The following is a 19,107-nucleotide window of genomic DNA, read 5'->3' on the forward strand; positions in this document are numbered from 1 at the left end:
AGCAAAAATTGGAATGTTTCAGTGGAAACAGTGAGGACCAATAATGCACAGAATATTGAAGAGGGGAACTTTGATCTGTTTGGGTACTACCTGCCATTTCAGAATCATCTCTAGAGATATCCCCTTCCCTTCTACGATTTAACTTTGACCTCAAGGAACATTTCCATTTGCACATTTTACAGTGCGGAAACTTAACTGAACCTTGGGCAACAGGCAGGTTCCAGCTGAAGTGGGGGAATTGGTGCTGAGGAAAGCCCTATTCCCTGAGTGCTTCTTTCTCATAGTGACCAGCTGTGAGAAGACAGGAGGTAAGATGGCTTCAAGCTGCTCCCCCATTTTACTAAGGTAAAATCATTGCCTAAATCCATCATCTTTGAGTTGCTTACACAGCAGGGAATTTAGGATGATGCGAGCCTGAGGAGTCACCAGCTTTGGAGTCAAGAAAGAAAGTTTTCTTTTTTAGGCATAAGCTTAAGCTTCCTGGCTTCCATGCATTCCTGGTAGCATCCGAGGGCAGAGTTTAAGCCACAGGTCTCACAATTAATGTCAGCAATTTGGAAGGATGCTCTGATTTGTTACTGCTTTTTAACTGGGGTTATGTAAGGAAAGGAAGTGAGTAAGTCCGACTTCACAGAGCTAAAATAGACCATGGAGTAGTGGGAGAAAGGCTAATATGAAACCTGCAGAGATATCCCCAGGAATATGGGGACCAAACAGAAGAAATCATACAAAACCAAGTGATCCAGCAAAGGCAGAGTCAGAGACAGATTCAAACTTCTTATCTGGAGGGCAAGACTTTTCTATTTATGTATTTAATTCAAAGATGAGGGGTGGTGGCAAGGCCATTCCATCCAGGAAGCAAGAAGGAGGAAGAGAAGGCATTGAGCAAGAATGTACTGCATGGAAAGGGAAGAGTAAGACCAGGAAAGCTGGTCGGGATGTTCCTGCTGTCACCAGCACCATTCACAGAAGCATGGTGCCCATAGCAGTGATAGGACTGCAGCAAAAGAAGCGTGACCAGCTAGTCAAAGGAGGTGATCCTGCCCCTCTACTCTGCTCTCATGAGACCTCACCTGGAGCATTGTGTGCAGTTCTGGTGTCCTCAACATAAAAAGGACATGGAACTGTTGGAACAAGTCCAGAGGAGGCCACGAGGATGATCAGGGACTGGAGCAGCTCCTGTATGGAGACAGGCTGAGAAAGTTGGGGCTGTTCAGCCTGGATAAGAGAAGGCTGCGTGGAGACCTCATAGCAGCCTTCCAGTATCTGAAGGGGGCCTACAGGGATGCTGGGCAGGGACTCTTCATTAGGGACTGTAGTGATAGGACAAGAGGTAACAGGTTAAAACAGGGAAGGTTTAGATTGGATATAAGGAAGAAATTCTTTACTGTAAGGGTGGTGAAGCACTGGAATGGGTTGCCCAGGGAGGTTGTGAATGCTCCATCTCTGTTCAAGGCCAGGTTGGATGAAGCCTTGGGTGACATGGTTTAGTGTGAGGTGTCCCTGCCCATGGCAGGGGGGTTGGAACTGGATGATCTTGAGGTCCTTTCCAACCCAAACTATTCTATGATTCTATGATTCTATAAAAGCTCTGTACTTTTCCTGCCCTCTCCTGCACTGGTGGTGAGATGTGGTTATCGAACAAGGAGAAGATTCAGGATGGGAGCAGTCTGAGCTCAGAAACATGAGCTCTAAATTGGGTGTGTTCTGCCATCCTCTGTTAAAAGACAGCCTCCATGGCCAAGCTCAGTAGTAACAAAAGAACTGCAAACACTTGGCGAAGGGAAGATAAAGATATTACTGATCAGAGTATGTGCAAGGAGAAACTTCTTCATTAGGGACTGTAGTGATAGGACACGGGGCAATGGCTTCAAAATTAAATGGGGAAATTTAGGTTACATATAAGGAGGAAGTTCTTTACTGTAAGGGTGGTGAGGCACTGGCACAGGTGGCCCAGGGAAGTGGTGAATGCTCCATCCCTAGCAGTGTTCAAGACCAGGTTGGACAGAGCCTTGCATGACCTGGTCTAGGGTGAGGTGTCCCTGCCCATGGCAGGGGGGTTGGAACTGGATGATCTTAAGATCCTTTCCAACCTTGACCATTCTATGATTCTATAACACACACAAGTGGCAGCTGCAAATTCAAACAGTTGCCATTGTCCCCCACAGTCTGATACCCTGGGGGCTGCAGTGCTCCTCTGTGTTTGTGTCTGGAGGCAAGTTACAGGTCTGGCATTACACAAATGAAAAAGTACGTGCTATATAAAGCAGGGAGATCTAACACTGTATCCCTTTTTCTTCTGTGAATATATAGGCATGTTTAAGTATTGAACACACGGATGCTGGGGAGGGCAGGTATTCCTGTCCGGAGCTATGTTAACAAAGATGCAGCGTACCCCCTAAATTAATCTCTGTATTAGGTTCTTCTGAACTATGTATCCTGACAAAGTGAATTACAAACCATGAGAGGCAAGGTATCTCTAGTAACTCAAAAATACTTCTTTTCTAGCATCAAAAAGCCCTCTGCAACTTCTAAATTTGATGTGTGATTCACAAATAGTTTTAAGGATCTCCCAGCTTTGCCCACCCTTGACACTGGCCTAAGCAGCTCACAAAAAGGAGGAAGACAGTTTTAATGAACAGCATGCTGAAACAGAAATGTTGAATGTTAAAACACACAGGGCCTGTACACAATTTATGGAACAGCAGCAATGAAATGGATGATGTGTACCCCTATGAAGTTGTCCTACAATTTGTAATTTCTAAGATTTTATTACATTTGTAGCTCTAGATGAGGTCAAATAAAGGTATCTTACCTTGTTGTCATGTATTCTGCCCTGTGACCTAGAAAAGTTTAATAAACATGAAACAATCATTTGTAGGTTTCTGGTTTTTAAATCTAAATTATTCTTGCAAATTACTTTTAACCCTTTCATGTTACCAGCAAAAGATATACAATTATACAACAAATGGGGCAGTGCATTTATCTACCATCTCCACAGCTACATTCAAAATACAAACACAACCCATGTTATGGAACAACTTTTAAGAAGCCTGACCATATATTTAAGTCACTTAATATTGTAAATAATTTGAAGTAGAAATCCAAACAGTGTCTATTGTTTGTGCTCAAGTATTTTAGTGGCTAAAAAGTATGGGAAGTATGGAAACAGAGCTGCGCCAAGATTGGATTACATCTCCTCTTGTGCCTAAACCTGTTCAGTGCTGGAACTGCAGAGCTCTAGACACCAATGGCTTGTGATTAACAGACTCCTTCCTCTCTTTTGTCTGTGTATTGCAGGAGAAAAATACAATGCTACCACTGGGAAACACCCAAGAGAACTGCAGAGAACTGTAAAGAAACAAACACTGTATGCCAGGAAGGTTCCTGTGTAGCTTTTGCAGAGCAACAGACCACTAAGGCATGTGCCCCATGTCAGCTCATGACAATGAAAAGCAGAATAGTGAAACAGTATGAACACCATGGTACGGTAAGTTGCAACCAGCCCCGTTTTCCCAAAGGGGATTGTGCCCTATTAATTTATTTGAACTCTTTGAACATGTCAGTGGGATAAAGGAAAATTAGTTGAATTCATTTACTTAGACTTTCAAAGGCGCCTGATAACTTTCCTCATAAGAGGCAACTGGAGCAAGTAAACAGACATTGACTAAGTGGCAAAATATTCTCATTGATCAAAAACTAGTGAAGAAAAGGGAAATTGAATCAAATTAAATTGTCCTTTTTTTTTTCTCATTATAACAAGAGTGTAACAGTCATTTACTCAAGCCTTCCCATTAGGACCATTTATGGAATACATAATACATTTACTGATGTCCTGGGGAGATCACAGGAGGCAGAACACTGTGTAGATGACTGCAATACTTTTGTATCAAGTCCTGACCAAATTGTGAAGCCCTTCAGAGGGGTTTAACCGTGTTAAGGAACAAGACACACAGTGGCAAATGAAATTCAGTATAAGAGGTTCAAGTAAGATATAAGGGCAGAAAGAATTAAACACCTATGCAGCTAACAAAACTACAGATGATTATAGTGACTATGAAAACCACCCTTAGCATCACTCGTGTTAGGTCGAAGTACACCACTCAATTTGAAAGCTTGTCACACTGCTGAGAGTATGAAAAACAGTGGTATGCAAAACCTAAGAGTATGTGTCAATGTCCAGCTGCACCTGAAGTACCGAAAACCCTTATCTGAATATACAGTTTGCAGAACCAGAAAAGAGGAAATCCATAGAAGGTGGTACAAAGGAAAAACTCTGGGCAAAATCTCCAGCATTAATAAGACATGTACAGATTGCTGGCACCTCTTTTAGAGAGGTGGAAAAGAGGGATGAAATAAGGGTATGTACAATAACCTGTGACAGAAAAAGGGTAGGCGAGGAACTTCTCCCTACTCGTATAACTGAGGGAAGTCCATTGAGTTTAAGAATCTTGATAATATAAGCTAATAAAAAAAGATGTCACAAATCCAACATCTGTGGGATTTTAAACACATCTCTGATATTTAACAGATTAGGACAAAAAACTATCTGGGACACGGGGGCAATTTCTTTTACAACTGCTTGTTCTCTGTCTTGTATTTCCCTCTGCTTTGTTCATTTGTTCATTCAATAGAGGAGCCTTGGGTCTGAATTAATACCAGTATCAGTGAGCTTCCTATATTTAGCATCAATTTGAGTATTTCTCATTTACTTTTCCAAATTTGTAGATGCAGACTCAGCACAGAGTATTTCATCTATCTCCCTTGTGCAGATCATGACTATCTATCCGCTGTGTCCATAAACAGCAACAGACTGTAGTAGGCTGGTGATGAACTGGAACAGAAGCCAGACACTGTCAGTGTTGTGGACACCAGATGGAAATATGGATTTATTCAGCCTGCATCCTAAAATTGTACATATTTAAATAAAAGCAAGAGAGGGTGCCAAAGGAGACCTTATACTCACAATCCTTTCCCTCTCCCCCATTCTCTCCTGCACTGCTCAGCATAGTACCCTGTGTTATTTGTCTGCTGTCTTGCTGACATGAAAGGTTCCAGAAAAGGCAGTTAGAGTGGAGCAGAAGAGCAGCTCACTTCCTACAGATTGATTTCTACACTAGCTACAGCAATAATGTTCATAATTCCACTGTAATTATATCCTTTCAATCACCCCTATTCAAGGAATGTACAGAAACTAGCTCCTCCTTCCCAGGCTTGGGCATTTTAATGCAAGACATACCTCAATAGAAGGGAGTACTTGGACATTTTAACCTGTAAGAACGATGCTTTTGCTCCAACTATCAGCTTTGAATGTATATTTTGGGTACTATTTGTATGTGCTATGCCATGATGATGTGACAACTATGCGCAAAACCACTGTGGGCAGTGGTTTTCTTTCCAACATGCATCCTTCTCCCTTCAGTAGATGATCATGCATTTTACTGGGCTTCCAAATAACAAACATACACTTCATTTTTCCAAATACATTTTCTGTGAGTCTTCGGAGGAAAATTGTCCTCTTCTGACTAAGATCAGCTGCACATTGTTGTGTGTGAATAAACTGTTCAACGCACACATTAAATGAAAATCCTATCAAATCAAAAATTCCATGAGAAAGAACATATAGTTAGTTGTCTAAAACCAGCTACCATCTTCTACCATCTAGCCTTGCAATAAAATACTATTTCCTACCCCCAACCTCAGTCATTCCCTAGACAAGGGCTTTGGGTCACAGCCACTGAACTGTTAATAGCTCTTTAGGCACCTCCACAACTGGATTTGTGGATCTGCTTTTGTATTAAAAGCAAGAAGAGATCTGATTAACAACAGCCACTTCATAGTCTAATGAAAATAAATGGACACATCCTTTAGAGACACTCTTTAGAGAGCAAGTTTCCTTTCTGGAGTCTGATCTTTGAATTATAGTCTTTAACCTTCAGGAGAGGGATTTTACTCTTTGCAGTGTAATTCACTTCCTCTCAAGTCTGTAACACTCTGTGTGGTTAGTCCTCAAGGCTTGCAGTGTGATTCTCCTTTTCCCTTTAGTCCATAAGGAAGTTCCTGTTGGGAGGGCTGGAGCTGCACACAGTGCCTGATTCATTACTGCCCTAATTCAGCTTTACTTCATTTGATCATGGACATCTGCTGACTTGGTGTATATTTTAAGATGTATTTCCAAGAACTGTGGAGAGTGCTCAGGACAATGGATAATTCTCTGCTAACATAACTTTAGCTATTGTATTGTAATAGAATAACTTTATATGCAGTAATGATAATCAACAGGTGCAGAGCTATTCATGGAGTTTTCATTCATCCCAGTTCACAACACACAAATACTTCCTAGAAACCCAATATTAAATTAAGTCCTTAAGAATCTCACTACTGAAATCAGTGAGGTCAGGATTTCACCATGTACCTTTCATAAATGCACCATTAAGCTGTCAGGCTGCACAAAGGACATTCACGTCCATGTGTCAGAAATGCTGCATCAGTGGGTCCACTGTAAGAGATGCACCATGGATAATTTGGTATGCTTAAAAAAATATCGCTCTTGCCCAACTCTTAAAAAACCCTCAAGCCAACAGAAATCATTAGGAAGTAGAAGCAGCACATTTGTCCCAGCTCTCAAACCATGCTGCACTCACTGTGTCAGCTCTCCTTTCAGACACCAGATTTTTCATTCACAGTTCCATTCCAAATATAATCACTTGTCTAAACATCTATGCAGTGGAAATAAATATCTGTTGAGGCAATAAAATCACTACACCAAAACTATGACTGATAAAAATCAAATCTATGCTTACTGGACAATTAAGCTTTAAGTTTTGCAATATTTTTCCTGCACACCTTTGGCATTTCAGTTGTTCATTGTATATTCTGGAATCACTTTTCAGTTTATTGTGTGTATTTACCTTCTCCAAGCGTCCTTTGCAGCAAGTCATGTTTTGCTTGAAGTTTTGTGATCAGATTACTACCTTCCAGATATTCTCTGAATTTCTGTAGAGATGCAGATCAATCTATTACTATGTACGGCACATAAGTTCCAGGAACTTCTACATAATGCTTACTTCATGTATTTGGTCAGTGTCATATGAATGAAGAAGTAACCAACGTACCATGAAATAGAATTGCTCTGTTTCCTGCTGGTTAGCTCTTCTTTTTGCAATGCTAGGCTTACTCAGGTATGTCTCAGAGACTGTTGATTTCACAGACTCTGTTGAGCGACTGTGCTGGAAACACTCTGACACATCATAATCTTCAATGGTGACCATATCTTGTATTGTCTGCAGGGTAGCCTCTGTTGTTTTCTTAACCTGCCATTAAAAGCACAATTTGCCAAATGCAAAGTAAATTTATATCAGAACAGCTTAGTAGGGAAGCTCATTACTCTAAATAATTCTCTGACACACTTCCCCAAACAAACTGGTGTGTGAATGTGAAAAATTAGGTGCACCATAACAGTGTATAACAGAAGAATGACATGATTATGTTTCCTATCTAGTTCTCTGCTTCGCCATGGTCCAATCCACAGACATGGATGTACTCATGTTGACTGGACAGCACTTTCTAGCATTTGTTTCCTGCAATTAGAATTGAAATGTGACATGATTTGATTATGGTGCCTAATCTGGGAGGCAAGAGAAATGATACAGTGCTCTGAAGGGTCAACTCTCCTAAGTGTGGTCAGTGTTACATTGAGTAGTACATCCAGGGATCTGGCTCCCAGAACAACACGTCCTTCCAAGATAAAAATCTGTGACATGACTGCTATGGCAAAGAGCACAGTGATGTTTAAACTGCAGAAGTGGATGGAATACACAGCTGGAGGAGGGGGTCTGGAGAAAGAACAATTTACACCACCTTTACAGCACTTCCTATGAGCTATGGAGCACCATCATCTGTAGCAAGAACCAGGACATGGAGGCCATGGACCAGGGAATGCAGTGTAATGCAATAAAGTAACAGGCAAGATTCACAAGGATGTGATTTATCTCCCAGTTCTGCTCCAAAAGCTTAACCAAATCATGCTCACTTCTACATGCACCTCCAGTTAGGCAAATATCCTGTCCATGCCAGCCTACTTGATTTCTCTCCCTATGTCCCTGGCACTTTACTGAAAGAAACAACCTTTCCCCTACCTTTTGTCTTTGTTACCTTGAGATACTATCTGAATTCAAGTGGGTTTTTTTAAGGCGTGTTTCATGGACATTAATACTCAGTTCTAGGCATTCAGCATGTAACACAGAATGAGAAAAAATGGAATGCTGAAAACTTACCAGTAAACCACACCAAGAAATTAAATGATCCCTATGTTTTAATTTAGGAATAGGTTCTTGTTTAAACTAAGGGCCTCTAACAAAGTGTAATTTAAACCCATTGGGAGGCCACTCTCTGCTGCCAGAGCAGGGGGAAGAGAACAGCACAGCTTTTCTGTCTATTGCAAAAGAAAAGAGAGGCATTTTATTTTACTAGGTGAGCTATTCCTGTCGCAGCCATTCAGTACTCCCGTCTAGAAATAGCTGCAGCTGAGAGCACAAGAGATTTTGACTCAGCTACCATAAAAGACGGTCAAATTCCTTTGTACTACAGTAGTAGCAATTTGAGGACTGTACAGAGGGTGGTCACAAATGACAGTCACTGTTACATGGTGGCTTTCTGCCACAAAACTTTAAACATACGTTTACTCTGAAACATCTGCAAAACACAGACCTTAGTAATGTGAATGTATGGACAGGTGAAGGATGAAGTTCTCGAACATCTACAAAGCAGACAAGGATCTACCTTAGTATATTTACCAGTATTTGATTTTAAAAATTAAAATACCTCATACAGATTGAGCTATTTCAAGATATTTGCAAGCTTTTGACAAGGTTAGCACCTTCCCAAAAATGGTGTACAAAGCATACCCCTTGTAGACACAGATCTTACCTCCTCATTTTCAATTTTCAGTGTGGCCAATCGTGACTGTAGTTGCTGATACCTAAGCATAAGCTCTGCTTGCACAGGTTGCTGGGCAGTGACCTGACAAACCTAACAAAGGATGAAGAAGAGCTATAAGATGCAAGGAATTAAAAAACTGGTCAACAGTCTCTGGCTGCTCTCCTTAAAACCAGGTGAATTCCTACTAAATCTATTAAAACTGAATAAAGCATACAATAAAATGTGTCCATTTCAATTGAAAGTATTTATGTGTTACAAGGTGCGGAACTACGTACCACATCTTATGACTACAGAGCACAGCCTTGTTCTACAGCTGCTTTGCGTTGCTTCTCTTATCACATAGAAATGCAAACCCTGGAGTTGCCTTCAGATAAAAGATATGTACAGGTGATACTGCATTCTGCTTTGCTACTTGCCTTTGGTGTAGCAGAATAGGGCACAACTGGGGTACAATGTATGCTTGAAATCTCCAGATAATAAAATGGGGAAGAAGAAGGGGAAACAGCTGCATTTCAGAGAGCACAGGTTGGAGCAGCTGCTCTCAAGTAACATCCACAAGCTCTATCATGGGTGAGGCAAAATACTTAAAACCAGGATTTATACCGATGTTGGGCTGAACACAGGTTAGCCAGCAAATTCACAGCAATGACACTATGAGCAATAAAGACATAACATACAACAGTTTTCACTTGAGAACTCCAAAGAAACTCAGAACACTGCTGCCAATTTTGCAAAATGTTATCACTGATGCACTTGCTTTTGTGTAGCAATAACTGCTCTTATTGAACTGTGTAAAAAGGGATAAATTCTCTATTTGCTACACAGAAACAGAAACAGGCATGGTGGGGATACGTGTCAGTATACAGACCTCATCACCCATATGAGACTGGAACTCAAATTTCATTGGTGGACAAAAAGCAGTAGGGTACATTTCCATGAATCTCTGCTTGTCACTTCGTGGCTCCAAGCTGTCAACTGCATTTTCAATGATGTCTAGGCCCTCATGCCTGGAAGTTTCAAGGTTATACTCTGCAGAAAGGTATGTTCTTAGGGCTCTGTTAAGACTAGCGTGGTATCCAAGGTCACAACACTACAAACACAATAAAGGAAAAAGGAAACAAATTAAAAAGGAACACCATCCCAATATCTAACTATTACTGCAATTTTCTGTCCTGAAATTATTGTCTTTGAAGTACTTTACAAAATATCTTCTAAATTATAATACAATACTGGGTTGAAGACTGTAAGTGTTTAGTATCCTCATTCTGTTGTAAAGATGAAAGGACAGTTATAGAAAGAGATCAAGTGTACATGTATGACAATATGTCTGCATTTATCAGATACAGATATGTAGTCACTATGTTTACACAGAAAAGGTCTGGGTCTCCACACACAACTGGGCTTTTCAGTATTATTGTCAAATGTAAGCCTCGATCACCTATTTAAACCCACCCTGACATAACTCTACCATTCAAGTCAATGCCAGAAGCAAGATAAAAATGAAACAATTTTGGCTCACCATGTCTGTGTCCAAACAAACCCCTTCACAACTGCATTAGTGACCCATCTAGGATGCTTTTTGATGCAGTAAGAATGGTTTAACATCCTCTCCTCAACAGTGAAAATGTATTTACTGCAAACACCTGATTTCCCATGCTCTGACAGAACCAGCAACATACATTATGTTACTGAATGAAGAAAGCTGTAATTTATGTCTTTTTTTCTTGGGGTGAGAGTAACACTGGAATGTAATTGAAACCTAATTGGTAGAACATAAATTTGTGTTTGTTCTTGAATTTTAAGCATCCTCAGCTTGCATTATTCATGACTAGTTAATATTTTAGAGGAACAGCTGAATATATTTTTTGACTGTTACAGCGGTAATGTACCAAGTGATATTTTTCCTTAACTTTTTCCCCACATCACATGGTAAATAACACCCTCAGCTTCTGCTCAGTGAGTTTCCAGGTAATGTATCACAAACATCTCTGTCACTTCAATAGTGGCACATCAGTCTGCTAACAGTTGCATACAAAGCAATGTTCTTTATTCAAACAAGAGAGATTTGTCCCAGTCAGAGGCTAATGCCTGGCTAGTGCAGTCAGGGAGCATGCTGCTTCAGGGCATCCTTCAGCCACCAGCCACCCATTTTGGATGTTCATCTGTGATATAAAATCATACTTCCCAGCAGGACTCACAAGTCAAGCGATGCAATTGGGTAAAAAAGCAATCTGAACTCAGTCTACTGTAGAACATACGTGTATGTGCACTGCTTATATGCATACCTCCCTTACAAACCCATACACAAATCTCACAGGAGATCATGTTCCCTTCCCTTTCCTCTTAGGCATTTGAAAAAGGAAAGAAAATGAGAGAGAGGACCACAGGCAGATGCACACACTGCACAGGAAAGAGTTTTGAACCTATATACCATACTTAAACCTGTGTGTAGAAGAGAAAGAAACCCCTTACACTTTGCATTGGTGCAGGAATGACTAGCGATCAAGCTGCTCTCTGAAATCTAACAACAAAGGGTTGCTTTATTCACAACAAAACCACCAGAAAGACCAAGCTTTCAGTCCCAGCAAGAGCACCAGGTAGTTACTGTGGAGAGGACAGTGGCTCTCCAAAAAGCAGTTGCTGAACCATTTAAAGAAAATGGAAAACAGATGTTGTGTTCAATCAAACATATACAGATTAGCCTCTCTTGCATTTGCAGAATGGGAATTTGTGTTACATTTACTAAAACACCTACTCAACGTTTACACTAAAGCACATCCGTATTTCAAAGATCTCCAGCCCCAAAAATATTGTTTCTAAAAGGAAAAGTCTCTTGGTGTTTTTCTCTTGTTCTGTGTCAAGTCAGATCTTATATTTAATTCACTATCTTGGATGAAAGAGACAGGCTAAAAGTGCTGATAAGGAAGCAGATGAGGCCAGCTGTTTTATTTCATGTTCATTAGTTTCAGAGAGACTTCACAGAAGATTAAAGTGAGAGGAAATTAGAAATAGAGGGAAATACCAAGTTTAGCATAGCCACCTATCCATGTATTATAAAGCTACAGGCATCTAAAGCCTGAATTTTGGCTCCAGAATAATCTGAGTATTAGTAGAAATCTTATTGATTTACAGAGAGCTGTGTGGGTTTCTGATGCAGCTTTTTTTGCAGGCTAGAAAGTCAGACTGCAGCCTTTATGCTGTGACAGTACCAAGAACTTCATTGTTTAACCCTTAATCTGCTCAGTAACCATGGTCATCTTTTCCAGGTGGTGACAGCTGAACAGGGTAACAAACATGGCCTTTCAGCCAACAAAAAGAACTCAAGTGAAGCAGAATATCCTGCCAGACTAAGGCATTTTCTTGCAATGCCAATGCTAGCTGAGCAAACAAGAACTAAATCCAGAACCTGAACTAATGCTTTATTACCAGTGGCTCTTTGAATGGAATTTAAAACGCCTGAATTAGGAATTTTGCTTCAATGATTTAAGTAAAAAGAGATTTTGTATGAATAAAATCACTGCAACTGAACTGCTGCCCTCATCACGTCCTGTCCGACCATGTATGGAAACAACCCTACCAACCTTTCTGGTGTTGTGACAAAGTACACATGTATGCAGATACACACACACACACATGTATGCATGTACACATCATAGAATCATAGAATCATAGAATAGTTAGGGTTGGAAAGGACCTTAAGATCATCCAGTTCCAACCCCTCTGCCATGGGCAGGGACAGTAAAAACCTGTAGCTTTCTAGAAAGGCTTGTGAAGCTCAAGCAAGCAACCACACTGTTGGCCAAAATAAGTATGAATCTTTGGGTTTGCTATCAGCACACCAAGGCTACAGCCTGGATGGCTAATGAGATTGGCTATCAGTCTATGGGCCAGAGAGATAAGATGTTGGAGCAGCAAGACACGAAGATGAGAAATGAGAGAATGAAGTCACAGACGATGAGTTTTATTGCATTTCTGGATTCACGAAGACTTTCTGTTGGGCAAAGCGGAAGGAGGTGAGTGATGCATTTGGGATATGTGTGAAGAATTAATTTCATAATTTGCATTTTATTCTTATTTGGAATTAAATCTGAAGCAGTCTCAAGAGCATTTACTGTCTTTATTGTACCCCAGAGTATATTTATGCTTGAATAAAACAAGCTGCAGTGCTTAGCACAGAGCTTCAACCAACAACCAAGCTGCTCTTCATTTTATTTCAGGAATAATAAATGCTAAGGGAGAGAGAAATTAATAAAAAAGCCTTAACCTCTGAATAATTAAGTTTTTAATCATCCTGTTACACAGACATCAACACTTATCGAAGGGATATGGCTGTACATGTCATATTTATGACAACTTCTGTAATAAAGATTGTGAGCTGCACACGCTCTACCCTAGTTTTAAACTTGGTTCTATGAATGATTAACAAAGAACCTTTACAGAATAAATTAAGTTCATAATAGCTAAATGTTTCCTAACTTCTGAACCATCTAAAGCACGCAGACTGCAAGAAGAGATTCAGAAACTCCACTCTAAGAAAGACTGACACATGCATGTTTTATTTATTCCAGCAGCAGAACTAGAATCAAATTTTGATCATTATTTCCTAGCCTTTATCTTCAGAACATATGAATGCACAGCAAGGCTGAAAAAAGGTTCCTGTCTTCCTCTTATACCCAGATAAATCTAATAAACTCAATTACATGGAAATCATAATGAGTAATAGTATGTGCCATATGTTCAGATGTTGGTACTAACAGCCCAATTAGCAGGAGTGTGTGCTCTGTTGCTTCTCTGAAACCCGCAATCCTAAAAACCAGTTTTACGTACTAGGTAAAGCTTATTTAATTTAGCTAAAAAATAATCTTTACTGCATTTTTATGACACAAATAAAGAAAAACTTAACCTTGTCCTTAAACTGAACCTACTATAAATTCTGCAAAGAAATAGTCAACAGAATATTCTAATTCCTCTAGTACAACATGCAGAGCACAGAAACATCGTGTGTACCAAATCCTGTTTATCCCTCTGCTTCTTTGCCAATGTCAGTCCCACCCTCAACTCACCACACGCATCAAAACATCCAGCTAAGACTTAAGCAATATTTTTAGCTTGCTTTTATCACAAGAGCTTACGATGAACAACACATCATCATTTTAAGTCAGAAGCCCTGAGCTTTGTTAATGAAATGAAGGAGTTGAACAGTTCAGACTGAGTTCAGCTGAGGAACTGCAATTTAGGATTTTCCATGTGAGTCTCACAAATGAAAATGCAGAGGAATCCAAATGAGAAAGTGTGGGTTTGTTTTGTTTAAAAAATAAAATAAAGAAACCCAGTCCCACAACCCTCCCCAATCTTGTTACAAAAAATACTGAGCAGTTCACTGCATTCCTTCACACATTTGTCTTCTTTTTATCTGACATATTTTTCAGTAACATAGGACAATGTTCAGTTTCATTTATGGGCAATACCAACAGCTCAGGGAGATCTAAATCCCTTCATGTTAACTGGAATGCAGATACAGAGGAAAGGTAATCCCCTTCTGTACAGGCAGAGAGAGGGAGAGAGTTCAGAGAAGCATGGAAAAGCAGGCAGGCAGATGGGGACAAAACAGAAAGGGAAAAGAATGAGCTCACTACCCCTGCTCTGAAAACCCCAAATCTCATGATGGCATTAATAGATTTACAGAATGAGATCGTCTGTGCTGTTGCAACATATGGCCAGTGGGAAGCATATCTCACATTCCAACGATATAACCCCAAAATCTTGCCAAGACTTTTGCATTTACAAAAAGCATTTCCTTTGTCAAGTAGCAAACACTCTGTCTAGATACCAGTGCTTTCACAGAATACACTGATTAAACACAAATGTCTCAAAGTCACTTCATTTAAACAAGCTCACAGTTGAATTAGATTGGCTCTGAAGCAAGTTCTGGTTGCACGTGTTTACAGCCTACTCTTTACCATGATGCAAATACCAGCTAGACTTTCCATTTAAATTCTTTAAGGATGAGTAATTTCTAAAGCCATTTTGCCAAAAGAGTGTTATTGTCTACATTGATCCATGGCTTGGAAAAAGCCACGCAAGGTAGGCATTATTTTCCTGCATTACTAAATATTGTAGAATGTATATATTTTCTGTTAAAAACTAACAGTTAGAAAGCTCTAGTCTTCATGGTTGTGTAAATATCTTTATATACACTGACTCCAAAGAGCGTTGTCTTTGTGTATGTATGTACAGAGAGCTTCACTTCTCCTCCCCTTGCAATTATTTGTGCAGCTCCAGGCCTGTGGTACCTTCCTTTGGCTTTCACGGCTATGGCAGCCTCTGTGGACATTGATGAAATGTGTAAGAATCAGGTGCACTTTCCAACCAAGAACATTTTGACCACGTAGAAACAGGCACTGGAGACATTCACTGTGAAAGGTGAACTACAAAATGGAATGCAGGAAAGATGACAAAATGAGCATCTTTCCAGCTTCAGAAGGGGTGGGGTTGCTGAGAAGAGGGGGAAAGGGACCTTTCCTTCATTCCAGCAGCCAAGAAGAACTCTTAAAGTTCACATTTTTCAGACATGCCCTGGCTACAGGCTAAAAATCCATCATCCTCTAAGAAGTATCAGGTAAACATCCATTAGGTAGGGACACCTTCTCACTTGCTGGCACCCTAGCAAGTATGCTGCCTGTCCTTAGTTTTCTGTCCAGATCATCTGTCTACCAGGATCCTGGTAAACGTCTTCATTGCCTGGGCAGTGCAGGTGGGTGAAGCAGGATGTGCAGGTTCATGGGTGTAGGTTAGATAGGGACAGCATACAACAGAATAAAGTAGAAGAAATCCCCAAGAGAGAACACATGCAACAGTGAGTAGGAAAGGGGAATAGAAGGGATGTTGAGATAGACACTGAGAACTACTAAAACCACAAAAAAGATACATTGTCATTTCTTGGAACAAAACAAGAAAGAAATGAAGCAAAACCAGGGAAAGAAACTGAAAGGGAAAAGGAGAAAGTTGTAACAGAATCAGGTAAGATTTTCTAATACAAAAAACCCCAGTAGAAATGGCAAACTGACTCCCAGTATTTAGAAAATGTACAATAAAACACATGTATGCAGCTATTTTAGTCCATTCATCTCAAGAAGGCATTTTTCCCTCTGTCTATCAACCTTTGCTTCTCCATACAGTAGAAATGAGAAGCCTCTTGTAAAATGCTGTATTAATTTATGCAGAGCTTAGTTGGCTTATTTTTGAGATGAACATTACACCAGAAATGACCGTATGAGCATGTTGTTGACTATTGTAAATTACAAATGATACTGTTGTAGTAGAAAGCATACTCAGATATCTAGGATTTCAGATGGGCCACATTGACTTATTTAACACTACATTGCTAGTGAATTAATATTCATGATACTGTGTTTGCTGCCTCCAAATTTATCGAATATACAGCATGTAAGCTGACATGTCTCTGTATTATGGAAAAATGTCAATAATACAGTTTCTGGAGGCCAAATGCTGGTACAAGTCAACACCAGTTTATAACCTCACTCTCCTGGGATGTTCTCACAGCAATAACTTACTGAAAATCAGTAAGAATTCTGTTGACAGTCTAAGAGTACAGGACTGATTGTGTCTGTTCTGTAAGCTACATGAAATAAGAGTAAAAAGCACTGTAAACCTCACTCCATGCCTAAATGAATGTAACTAAATGATTTTGAAGACAGGGAGGAAATGCCTTCTCCATTATTAGATACCCATTCTAGACACTTACCTTGTAAACAATATCTGCACCTCAGAAATCCTTCTACAGCACAAAATGGAAATGCTTGCCTTTTTGATGTTACTCCTGTCATATTTTCCTCTTGCCATATGAGGAGAAAACACAATGTTCTAACTTTAAAGGAATGGGTCCAGTATCTTACTGGCACTTTATTTTGTGCAATACAAAGCTAAAGGGGAAGTCTGCTGATTATACCTTACAACATTATCCATGATAAGCGTATTGTAGGCAACCCAGATGACTAATGAATTCCCTTTGAAAATGAGAAAGAAAGAAGTATTATTCCTGAGCAGAATAAACATAAAAACAAACGTGCCATTACTTACGTCAATTAAATCTGACAGGTCATGAATATAATACTTGAAAACAGATGCATTGGTTGCTTCAAGGGTTAGCAGGTATTCATTGCGGGCCTTAATAGATTTCAGCTTGTTTTCAGAGTATTTTGCTTGGCGCTAGGAGAGAGATTGTATATTAATGTATTTGAGTCACTTCAAGTTTTGATATGTAAAAAAAATGGTAACAATTCAGGCACACATTCCTATTAATAAGAAAGAATCTTAACTGCCAGCCTGTTATACATCTAACAAATGTAATACAAAATTATAACTGAGTATTTTGTTTCAATGTGACAAATGATATAGTGAGAATTATACTAGGAATACAGTATTCCCCTCTCTGAGGGCAATTGTCAAGTTACCTATACCCAATGCTAGCTTATTAGGTGTACCTTTTTTAATGGTATTTCCCAGCTGGATTTCTCTAATATCATGCTAAAGAATGTCAGAAATGCACTGAATTTACTTCAAACAAAGCTAAATAAAAGGATTATTTACTTTTTCCTTCATTTTTTCTATCTTCTTCACAGAGCTCCGTCTCTGGTGCCGTTCTTCCAGTCGAATATGAAAAACAGGGTCTCCTGACCTCCCAATCTGTTTTTCTTCTTGCTTCTCTGCCTCCTTCAGTTTGCTTTCCGCACTGATGCTCTCCGCATGATACATGTGGTATGTTTTCATGACCTGCAAAAGACAGAGTCAAAGGAGAGTTAGGAGAAGATGAAAATAGAAAGGTATCTACAGAAAAATCACAAGAGTATTTTTCAGCAAAATGTTCTGTTTTGTACATGGACCTTGGATAAGTTTCTTTGCCAACTGTGATTGAAGACTTCTGGTTGCCTTTTTTTTCCCCAGTTAATTTGACAATATCCCATTAAGGATTTTTCCCCCCATTGTTCTGATAAGAAAGAGCAAAATCCTTCCTATTAAACTTCAGGATTCCTATATTTGAAGGAGCAATAATGAAATAATGAGCAATAAAACTAAATCTGTATCAGTGCCGTATATTTCTGACTTCTTCAGGGTGAAGTTAACAGCTTAGCTGTGGATATTGAACATTTGAAAGCAGAAGGACACCTTCAGCACTGAGGAAAGGAAGGAAGCTTTGGCAATGGTCTAGGAGCACATCCCCAGCCGTTTGGATGGTTGTCCACAGCCTGGAAAGAAGTGGCTCCCAGTTATACAGCTGACAGATTGGGCACAACATAAAACCAGACAAAAGCTGGAGAAAGCTGCCTGATAAATAAGTTCTGAGAAGGCTTTCCCCATAGCTCCCCAGTTAATACCGTTATCTTTCCTTTACACACACGCTGGTTCCGCAGCCAAGAAAGCTTGGGCTGCTTGTGCAGACCATAAAGAGTGAGAGGGACTGGTTCAGCCCCATTCTCCCTTTCTTCTTCAAGTAAGAAAAGCCTCAGCTTGCATGTTGCGTAGTGGGCAGCATGCAACCACAAACCACCCACCACTGCTGGGGAGGGCTATCTCTGCCCCCTTTGGACTTTCTGCAGTCATTCCAGTCATCCATGTGCCTCTCCCTCTCCCCCCCCCCCCCCCCCCCCCATTTTTTTTCTGGTGTTATCTTCAGTTTCAAGCTAAGAACAAAGCAGGAAGGCATCCTCAGGCAGCCAGCAGCCTCCTCTCTTCTTCACAGGGTAGCAGAGCTCTTGCCAGCAGATGTTATCTTTGGGTCGAGGCCATGCAAAGCCATTCACATCTCCTCTGAAGGACACAGCTGGGGCAGGGGGGGAATCAAACAGGCTGTTCCTCCCTTAGAAGAGCTTTGTGTGACCCACAGAAGAGACAGAACAGTTTGGCAAGCTGCCTTGAAATATCCTCTAGGGAGGGGAATACTTTTGTAACTGCGTAGTTAAGCCAGTCTATGGAGCATCCATAATGGTAACGCTGAGGACTCTAAAGGGAGACAGTACAACTTTGCTGCAGCATGGCTTAGTGTGGATCAACTCAAACCAACCACATGCCATGTCAGGGGATAGCTGAACTGATGCCTACTTAAAGCCTTGTGCAGCAGAAAAGCTTTCAGGGAGCTGCAATTTTGCA

The 19,107-nt window shown here is 40.2% G+C and overlaps 1 protein-coding gene across 2 annotated transcripts in view; it reads right to left on the bottom strand.

Annotated features, from left to right (window-relative positions):
* The window catches only part of SRGAP1 (SLIT-ROBO Rho GTPase activating protein 1), a 150,716-nt gene that overhangs the window by 33,341 nt on the left and 98,268 nt on the right, over positions 1 to 19,107 (bottom strand). For both annotated transcript variants that reach the window (XM_034062883.1, XM_034062882.1), the window contains exons 5-11: positions 17,551 to 17,733; positions 17,041 to 17,169; positions 9,809 to 10,030; positions 8,929 to 9,030; positions 7,116 to 7,313; positions 6,912 to 6,996; positions 2,816 to 2,843 (exon numbers count right to left, since the gene is read on the bottom strand). In XM_034062883.1, coding sequence (XP_033918774.1) covers positions 2,816 to 2,843; positions 6,912 to 6,996; positions 7,116 to 7,313; positions 8,929 to 9,030; positions 9,809 to 10,030; positions 17,041 to 17,169; positions 17,551 to 17,733 — 947 coding nt within the window. The remainder of the gene's footprint in view (positions 1 to 2,815; positions 2,844 to 6,911; positions 6,997 to 7,115; positions 7,314 to 8,928; positions 9,031 to 9,808; positions 10,031 to 17,040; positions 17,170 to 17,550; positions 17,734 to 19,107) is intronic.

This window comes from Melopsittacus undulatus, chromosome 5, assembly GCF_012275295.1.
Source record: "Melopsittacus undulatus isolate bMelUnd1 chromosome 5, bMelUnd1.mat.Z, whole genome shotgun sequence".
Lineage (NCBI taxonomy): Eukaryota > Metazoa > Chordata > Aves > Psittaciformes > Psittaculidae > Melopsittacus > Melopsittacus undulatus.